Source organism: Megachile rotundata, chromosome 2, assembly GCF_050947335.1.
Source record: "Megachile rotundata isolate GNS110a chromosome 2, iyMegRotu1, whole genome shotgun sequence".
In the NCBI taxonomy this organism is placed as follows: Eukaryota; Metazoa; Arthropoda; class Insecta; order Hymenoptera; family Megachilidae; genus Megachile; species Megachile rotundata.
This window is the reverse complement of record NC_134984.1, coordinates 23,735,916-23,746,021: the sequence shown is the minus strand read 5'-3', so window position 1 is coordinate 23,746,021 and position 10,106 is coordinate 23,735,916. Positions and strand designations below refer to the sequence as shown.

At 33.3% G+C, this 10,106-nt stretch overlaps 2 protein-coding genes across 3 annotated transcripts; one reads left to right on the top strand and one right to left on the bottom strand.

The window, feature by feature from the left end:
* Positions 1–59: 59 nt before the first annotated feature.
* AGO2 (Argonaute 2) lies at positions 60–5,394 on the bottom strand. Its single transcript, XM_076529035.1, has 15 exons — positions 5,164–5,394; positions 4,143–5,038; positions 3,670–4,005; positions 3,324–3,521; positions 3,058–3,184; positions 2,594–2,964; positions 2,402–2,521; positions 2,055–2,328; positions 1,769–1,927; positions 1,535–1,700; positions 1,359–1,449; positions 1,107–1,270; positions 738–1,008; positions 353–537; positions 60–280 (listed from the first exon to the last, which is right to left on the bottom strand). The coding sequence occupies exons 1-15, from the start codon at positions 5,174–5,176 to the stop codon at positions 190–192; spliced, it is 3,462 nt and encodes a 1,153-aa protein (XP_076385150.1). The 5' UTR covers positions 5,177–5,394; the 3' UTR covers positions 60–189.
* Positions 5,395–5,670: 276 nt separating this feature from the next.
* On the top strand, positions 5,671–9,641 carry LOC100878201 (uncharacterized). Of its 2 annotated transcripts, none has more exons than XM_076529039.1 (4): positions 5,671–6,225; positions 6,624–7,484; positions 7,553–7,699; positions 7,763–9,641. In XM_076529039.1, exons 1-4 carry the CDS (start codon positions 5,874–5,876, stop codon positions 9,061–9,063), a joined length of 2,661 nt encoding a protein of 886 aa, XP_076385154.1. In that variant the 5' UTR covers positions 5,671–5,873; the 3' UTR covers positions 9,064–9,641. The 2 variants fall into 2 exon arrangements, with proteins under 2 accessions (XP_076385154.1, XP_003706932.1); XM_003706884.3 differs by having other exon boundaries at positions 5,673–6,225; positions 7,568–7,699.
* The last annotated feature ends 465 nt before the right edge of the window (positions 9,642–10,106 follow it).

Sequence of the window (10,106 nt, the reverse complement as noted above, 5' to 3'; positions counted from 1 at the left end):
TCATTCCTAAGTTTGTATGTTTGTTTTTATATACGAGAAAAGTAAGGGGATACTGACAATTACGATAAAAAGAACAAGCATAATTATATTTTCATAAATCATACACAATGCTTAGAATATAACATACTTAATGTACTAAGGATTACAGGTTGAATATAATTAATAATAAACGGATTATATATATGATGTTTACACAAAAAACATAGGAGAATTTGCATTCATCTGTAAGTTCATGTTAAGTCGTTGTTCTTCTTCCAAGTTATTTATATTTAAAGGAACACTGTGTAAAAGAAATATATAAATTATCGGTACATATAATAAAGAAACAGTGATAATAAGATGTATCTCTTACTTGCGTATCAATGCTCTGGCCCTGAATGCTGCCAAATGAGCATAATATGTAGGAGCTGGATAACTAACAGATCTTGTACATCGTGCAAACATATGACAAAGATAGTATGTTAGCTGTTCAATTTCGTCCTCTGATAATTCATTCTCATTGCATATACATCTGTACTTCGTAGGTCTAGCAGTTCCCTATTATGCAAAAATTGCTCAGGTTTATCAGTTGATTCTTAAACACTTATATACTGGATTTTGGAATTTGGAACCTTTGTGACTTTTTAGACGACGAAAAATAATATATTGCAAATGAGTAGGTCGCAAAAAATTTCAATTTTCGAATATGAGCCTTGGCCAAGGAAAATCTAAAACGTCTTGATGTGAACGGAACGTACCTGAATACTAGCATGCGATACAAGATAAAAATCTATGTGCGTAGGATGTGTAATTTCTGTGTCAACGATGGTGCCTGCTAATACGTTAAAATTCTTCTGATCACAATTGTTATCGGTTGGAAACAGACGGATATGATGCCTCTTCTGAACTACAAGAAATGTGATGGGAATTGTATGTGTAGTAGATCCTTCTAACTTTGCAATAGCTCTTCTCATTGCAGATAATTCGTAATGCATCACTTGAGCAAGCTGTCCATCGCTTACACCATCTCTACAAATATATCAAATAAAAACGTTTGTTAGATTGATTTTGGATAGTTAAATATATTTTCTTTCACGCAGTAAAATTATCCATTAAACAGTCTTTACCGATAAAAAATAATTTTTCTAGGCTTGTAACCTGTTTTTTTATAAAAATATATTAATTGCAAACGTATAATTTCTTCCAAATTTTGAATCATTTCTTCTCTCGGTGATTGAAGTCTTAATTCTATATTATATTGAAAAGCATTTGGATCGTGACTTGCAGCAACCTACATTGAAATAATATTAATTCTTGAATGCTCATGATAAACAAAAAATTCGAAATTGTACAAAATGAAAATTAAAGATATTTCCTACAGCAGCAATCGAAGGTATGTCTACAGCATCGGGTGAGGGATGCGTAACGTCCGCACCAATTAACATACATGGCACTTTCAAGCAGGGTGGTCTAGAAGAAAATAACATTCTTATTAGTATATATAAGTAAATCCTTAAGTAAATATAAAATATTTATTAAAATAATGTAATATTACCGATAAGGAACAGCAAGTGTATGATTAATACCATTAAGTTTTGAATTTATCTTTAATAAAATATTTGTAACTGTCGAAGCACTCAGCCTTGTTAAAGTTCTACTTTTTAAACATTGAGTCACAATTCCACCACTTACTTTCAATTCAGAAATTTGTTTAACCAAACCTTAAATTATTATGAAATTTATTAGAATGTTTCCATAATGTTATGGAAATTATTAATACATTACATACTGTATGCGTGATCTAATGCTGGAATTACCACTACCACTAATTTCAAATCTTGTTTCTTTTTCTGTTGAAAGTATTCCATAATGTTGTTAATATTTCTTTGTATCCCTAAATTTCCAAATGGAGTTAAAGGCTTACCAATCGTCATACTGACAGATATAGCTAAAAGAAAAACCAACAAGAGAAGAATCAGTAAATATTAAAATCACATTTAATGCATAAAATTAAATATCTCATATCATATAATACGTTATTATATTATATAATAATCCTATAATAACGTACTAACCGCCTTCTTGTAGGCTAGTTTGTAAATTATATAAATCTCGATCTATCGTTCTTGAATCCAAATTCAAAATGGTCCATGAATGATCTGGCAAATTACACGGCATATAAAATTTCTCCGCTCGCCATACTCCTTTAACTACGTTAACTTCTCTTTGCTTATATTGTAACGCAGGAGCTTGCAGAATTCTAGCCGGTACTTTTTCAAATTCTCCTTGTACAGAAAGTTGAAATTCGTTCATTAAAGTTGGTTGTTCATTCAATTTCAAATTAGCAAACTGTGAACATTTTAATATCGTACTAAAGTTAAAAGTATCATTTTTTAAACGTTTAAGTACAAAAAATTCTTACACCGTTCATAATTTTTTCTTTACGTCTTCGAGTATCAGTTGCAGCATATCGAATCAAATTCGTAGTTTGATCTTCGTTCAATTTTTTTTGCGTCACTTGTCCAGCCACGATTGTACATAACTGAAATAATTAAAGAAAATTAATGGCTATTTTTATAATAATAACTTGAGATCACAAAATGTATTAGCATACCTCCACAGGTAGGTGAATATTACTGTTTCGGGATCCTACCCAAATACACGGTAGTTCGGGAAACCGAATTCTATAATTTTTTTGTAAAAAATATTGTTCTACTGTACACATCGTATTATTTTCCAACCGAAATTTGTTCCTTCTTGGGCATTCTACTAGTTCATTTACACGATAAGTTCTTTTGGATGTTGGCTGTCCAGGCAATTCATACTGTACTTTTAATCCTTTCAAAAATTTATTTATATCGTCGCGTTTCCTATCGACATCTTGATATTGTAGCGTTTCAGGAGGTGCAGTAGCTCTCGGATGTTTACACAATTCTTTCATTAAATCAATAACAGACTGGTCCTTAGGAAATCCTTTATGTGCCACTACACATAAATCATATTAAGTGAATCATATAACATAATTGTTATAATATAATAATTGATATAATTGTACAAATAAATATATCACAAGAGTACCATCAATGTTTAAATAAGCTTTTCTTCCAATTGCTACAGATTGAAATACTCCAACCCACAGATCCAAACCACCTGACAAAGATACAACTCTACCTGGTTCTGGCTGTTTAAAAAGTGATCTGCCCACCTATTTAAATGACACTATATTTATTTCAACATAATATAATGATTACAGTAAATTAGTAAATAGATTAACAGTTTAACTAAACGAAGTAAATTTAAAGATAATTCCTGAAAAATTAAATATTATAAATTACATAATTTACCGGGGTAAATTGATACGCAGGACCATGACGAAAAATAATATCTAATGCTTGTACGCATTTCATCTCCCTTTCGTCTTCAACAAAATTACTTAGATTTTTCAACCATGATAAGTCGAGGGTTGCAGCCTTTTTCATGTATACTTTCCAAGTACGTTCTTGTTGCCGTTCAGGATCTACAATTGTTATTACATCTTCTATCTATAATATAAAATGTACTAAATTATGCAACTATTAGGAATCTCAGTTAAATAATACATAAATTTAGAACTAATCCTAAGTTTCATGCTACTACTTAATATTACGTATTCCATGTACTAAGAATTGTAAGTATTAATTGAACACTTACACTTTCATCACCAAAAGGAAGTTTATTTGCACTATATGCATTTTTCTTTCCATCAAATGCTGGATACCTATTAGGAAAGTGTTTTTTTCTATACTGTTCAAAAATTGTTCTCATTAAAAACTTTGGTTTGTCTGGTGTAATGACAACATCATAATGTATAACGTTTGTTTGAAAATTAGATTTAAATATGATTTTAAACATATTTGTTTCCACTTGAATTTTTCTGCCCTGTGTTCCACCAGTTTTTCTATGTGGAATTTGACTTATATACGAACTAAGTAAAGAACTTGATATTTTAGATTTTCCATTGCCCGTTCTTACACTAACTGCAGTTTCCTAGTAAAAATAAAAGTGAAATTAAAAAAATATCATGATTTACAGAAACACCAAATTAATTAAATCTATGCTTGTACCATCACTGATAACATATGTCCTTAAAACAAAGATACCTTGTTTTGATATACAAATCACACCTGCAACTGTTTTGAAACTTGTTGTATTTGTTGCACCTGTGGAGCCGGTGGTTGCTGTTGTTGATGTGCAGTTGGTGATCGCTGCTGTTGTTGCGAAGCTGGTGGTCGTTGTAGTTGATGTCCAGCTGGTGGTCCCTGTTGTTCCTGTGGAGCTGGGAGTTGCTGTGGAACAGGTGATCGCTGTTGTTGCTGTGGAACAGATGATCGCTGTTGTTCAAGTGCAGTTGGTGGTTGATGTTGTTGCTGCGGTGCTTGTGATCGCTTTCGTTGCTGTCTAGGTCCAGATCGTGGTTGCGGTTGTTGCTGTGAAGGTGGTGGTTGCTGTTGTTGAGGTATAGATTGTGGTGGCTGTTGCTGTTGAGATATAGATCGTGGTGGCTGTTGTTGCTGCTGTGGAGCAGGTGGCTGTTGCTGTTGAGGTACAGATCGTGGTTGCTGTTGTTGCTGCCAAACAGATGGCTGTTGCTGCTGTGAAGCAGGTGGCTGTTGCTGTTTAGGTACAGATCGTGGTCGCTGTTGTTGCTGCGAAACAGATGGCTGTTGCTGCTGTGGAGCAGGTGGCTGTTGCTGTTGAGGTACAGATCGTGGTTGCTGTTGTTGCTGCCAAACAGATGGCTGTTGCTGCTGTGGAGCACGTGGCTGTTGCTGTTGAGGTACAGATCGTGATCGCTGTTGTTGCTGCGAAACAGATGGCTGTTGCTGCTGTGGAGCAGGTGGCTGTTGCTGTTTAGGTACAGATCGTGGTCGCTGTTGTTGCTGCGAAACAGATGGCTGTTGCTGCTGTGGAGCAGGTGGCTGTTGCTGTTGAGGTACAGATCGTGGTCGCTGTTGTTGCTGCGAAACAGATGGCTCTTGTTTCTGTGAGCTTTCAGGTTGCTCTTGAGACTTCTTTTTTCCTACATACCAAATACAAATTTACTTTTAAATTTAATTTACTAATACACAAATGAAATTTTGTTAAACTTATTTTTTAATACGTTTATAATAATAATATACGTTAATTACGAAAATTGTCAAATACCTTTTCTTCCCATCTTGCTCTGTCGTTATTTAGTACACAAAAGAATAATTAATTCAATACTATATAGAGGTTGAATAACAGTATGAATTTCTATATATACCAACAGATAATATTTCCTTCTCGAGTATTGATCGATTTTTAAGTACTTAAACAGACTTGTTCAATTTCGTTATGAGTCACCTTTTCGATACAATTTAGGGCATTACCGTTACGATATCGATTATTCATTTCCAGTGTAACCAATTTTCTAAAAGCAAAATTTGTACAAATATATATTCAAAATAAAGCTACATTTATATGTCGCATTATTAAGAAACGATGATACGTTAAAACAATTTTTCAATTTTAAAACAGTATAGCTAGAAATTATATTTAATATAATATTTATTCCACAAAAAATACTAGACAAATCTGCACTGCATTGGCAACATAGTACGCATCAGTCAATATGTGGTTATAAAATTGATCACTAGTTAGAAGGGTGCATTCATGTTACCATGGACTATAGAAAGTATAGAACTGAACTCAGTTTACATGCGCAAGAAGGACGCAAACGCGTCATCTGGGATGGCTATTCGGTTGTGGAATAAAATATATGTGAGATATAGCGAGTCAGATTAGTGTCCGATCGTTCCATTAAAGTAAGAGAACCACGGTATGTACTCGTAGCGGTATAGTAGCTGTTATGCTTCTTTAAGGAATATGGCAAGATGGCGACATGTTTAAAGCGAACGTCAAAATTGTTTAATATTTCTTTATTACAATCATCAGTGGACATTTCTCTTCGAGATTTAATATGTCCTGTGTGTCGTAGTATCTTGATCGAACCAGTGACATTGCCGTGTACTCATAATCTTTGTTTAAAATGTTTGAAAGGTACTTTTGAACATAATAGTTTGAGCTGTCCACTCTGTAGAATACGAGTCGGTTCTTGGCTGCGTACTGCAACGAAAACCGAAACATTAGTTAATAATGGTTTATGGGAATTAATTCGTACGAAATTTTCAAAAGAGGTTGAGAATAAATTTAACGGCGACGACACAAACATCGACTTGGATGTTGGTAAGTTTCTTACAAGCAAGTAAACAAACGTAACATAACCTCTTTAAAAAACAAGAATACAAATACAGAGACAAAAACCGCGTTTGTTTATGCAAATCAGTTAATGAAAATGTACAGTCACAAATTGAGGCAAAACACAATATTTCAAAGAACATGATGTTGAAGCGACTTAAAAAAATATAATTTTTTCTTTGTTACCCATATTTGTGTCTGTGCTTGCTTATATATTACAATGTTCACTTTATCTTAATTATTAGTTATTTACATGCATTTTTATTTTAATTATTGCTAATACCATTTGTTTTAATATTCGATTATAAATTTTGTTATCTTTTTTATTCGTTAGAAATATTTTTATTACCGGAAAAAAAAATTAAGATTATTTTTCTTTTGTACAGACTTTACTAGCGTTAATAAAACACTTAGCGTACCCGGAGAAATTCGCCGGGAATATGAAGTGCAACTTCAAATGGCAGAAGAAGAAATACAGTGTCAAAGAAAAGCTGAACAGATAGCAAGCGAAGCTTTAATTCGTAAGATTCAAGAAGAAGAACAACAGCAACAATTAGTGCAATTGACTCAAGATCAGTTACTTGCAAAGTCTTTAGTCAAAAAGCAAATTGCAGAAAAGCAAAAAGAAGCATCTAAATATTGTAATACTTATCCTCGCGCAGCTAGTAACTTGTTTCATACCTCAAAGTTTAATGTTTCTACTATGACCGAAATGAATTTGTGTAAAACGGAACCTCATAGTTCCAAGTACGATAAAGAAATTGTTTTAGAACCTCCAGATAATTCTGGACTAAGGAGATCAAATATCGCATTAATATCTAAAATTCGTGCCGAAAGATATGCTTCTAGTATGAAAAATAATGATTCTTCTAATACGTGTAATGATTCTGGGACTAAATTTTGTTGTCAGAAACCAATGCCTATATATAATGCTATCGCAAGAACTTTGAAACACCAAGCAACAACAAAAGTTATAGAATCTTGTACATCCAACTATCCTACAGAAAGTGGAACATCTTCCTCCAAAATATATGGCACTCAAAGTAAAGAGGAGTTACATGTACCAGATGATATTGTAAATAGTAAAAAGAAAAGCTTAGGGGTGGAAGTATGTATATCTTCGGGAGACGACGATGAAAGAATGGGAAGTGCAGAAAGTGCCGGTAGCCATGATAGTATTAATCAAGAAATTCATCATTTTAAGCCGATCAAGGCTATGCCAAGAACACCGTTAAAAATTTCTACAGGTTGAGTAAGCTCTATATTTTATGTAATTTTTGTATTTGAATGCCTGATATTATTTATGTAATTATAGAATATTATATTACAGATGGAAGACAAATAGATCCAAAATTAATTAGAGTTATACCTATCTTTAAAAGGATATCTAATGTTATGCCTAAGCCACCATGTCAGTCACATTTGAAACGAATTATTGGGTGCTCTTGGAGCGCATTTCGAGGTAAGTTAATTTTATAAAATGCAGAATAAAATGGAAAATGTACAAAACTTTTATTTATTGCAGGCAAAACCAAACAGAGCGCAAAAGAGAAAGAACTGTACAGAGAGGAGGTTGAACAGAAACCATCAACATCTTATAATCAGTCTCCAATTATTTCTAATAAAATAGTAAAATCTCAGATTCACGATAGTATTCGAAAACTTGATTTCGCTTCAGAAGCTTCGTTTGATTCTGATAAAAATTATACTAAAGGTACGAATAAAATAATTAATGGCACAAAAGTTGGTAAAAAGTTAATATCGGAAGAGAATAGAGATGCAAAAAAGGTGGAAAAATCTTGGAAATCACATATTAGGAACGGTATGGTGTGTAAATCTAAACGACAGAAAAATTTATGGATTAAGAAAGACGTACGAATTGTTACGGCTATGAAATACGTAGACGATATCGAGATGAGAAATTCAACGTCTTCGTCTATGTCCGTAAAAATAAGTTCATCGCACGACGAAGAAATCGAAGTACAAAGAGAGGGCGAGATGACAGTAGAAAATATTGCGGAGAGAATAAAAAAAAGGAAAACAAATACAGATAAGAAGAATTCGAATAGCATGTGTTTATTAAATTCCGAGTCAGAAGCAATAGTGAAAAAGAATACGAGAAAGAGATTATATAGAAAACCGAATCTTGAATGTAATGTAACGGACGATACGGTTTCTGTTACGATACAAAAACGAAGTAAAACTAAACATTCTAAAACTGCTTTGCCGAAATCGAAACAACAAAGAGCAGCACGACGAGGAAAGCAGTCTAGTACAGAAAGTTTTGAGAAAAGCGATGGCTCCTTAAGATTAAGTTGCCAGATCAATAATTTCAGTTTAAGGAAAACAACGCGAAAAGCGAAAACCGATAATTCCATCAATAGCGAACACGACATAAGCGACGAGAATATGGACAGTAACAATTACGATTCGTCCGAATCCTGCAGCGAACTGCACGAATGCATGTCGGAAAATAATAATACTACCGAAACGCGTACGATCGAAGAGAAAAATATTCTTTCGGACGAAGATATTGTTAAAGAACAGGAAAGAATGGAAAGGTTAGTCATACAAGAGAAAGAAGATTTCGAACTGGCACTGAGATTGCAAGCAAAGTTCGACGAAATGGAAAGAATAGCTGGTCGAACTAGACGATCTAGAAAAGCGATCGAAAGCGAAACGGTCGAATTAGATTTGTATAAAATTGATGCCGGGAGAAATGTACAAAAAGCAATTAATTCGCATACTGCCAAACCGTTGATTCTCGATCATACAGTGAACACTGAAGCCAAGAAACGTGGTAGGCCTCCGAAGCGTGTAAAATAAAAATGTCTAAGCTGAACGACTGCGTGTGAACTGTGAACCTTCCAAATGGATGTTCCTATAAATTGTAAATGAAAGGTTTGAATTTCATCCTGTATAATATTTTATCTATCTCGATCGAATTGTTTACGTGGCTTGAAATGCGTACCTGGGATATAATAGTGCGATCGTAAGAAGAAGAAGAAGAACAAAGAAAAATTTCAGTACATTTACGTAGAGATTTCACGGAATATATATATATACAGGGTTTTAGGCATATTGGATTTGGTTACTACCATCCGATAAAGTATGAAAATCTAAGGAAAAAAGATCTCCGCGATAATTGGCTAAATACATTAATTTTCAAACGTTGATTGCGTCGAATCTATACGGCACATTAAAAGATTCTACTGTACTAAACCTTTTTTCATAAATGTTCATCCTATATCGGGCTGAACTAAGCAAATCCGATGTCTTCTTAACACCCCGTATAATCGTGTATTGTAATATTTTTTTATTTACACTCGACGTTAGCAATTAACACACGCGTATGGTATAAAGCCGCCGCGATGAACAAATTTTTCTTAAACACTTTGATCGTTTTAGTCTTTTTTGATCGTGTGGTAATTAGTGGAAGACAGATTTGACTGATATGCATATAATTCCTGAGATTAAAAATTATAGCTTTAAAAAGATACTATGTTTAAATACGATTTGAAAAACACAGTAGTGCTTTCCTAACGCGTCTCCTATGAGATATACGTCTATGATTGAAGCAATTTCATCGGACCGAAAAATAATTATCGACGGATTAGTATCGCTTTGGTCTACCACTTTTTTCCTTTATGAAAAAAAATAGGGTAACTTTAGTATAACTTAACGCTATGCGAATTATAAACAGAAAGGGAGTAAAAAAAAATGAATTTTATAATAAGTTTTTTTTTTCAATTTAATACTATTTATAGTAAGCGTAGTTACTATATTTCAATCAGACAAATTTGAAAATTATAGATTATTCAAAGGCTGCAAGCTTTATCATGCATTAGAGGAGGAATATCGATAGAAAA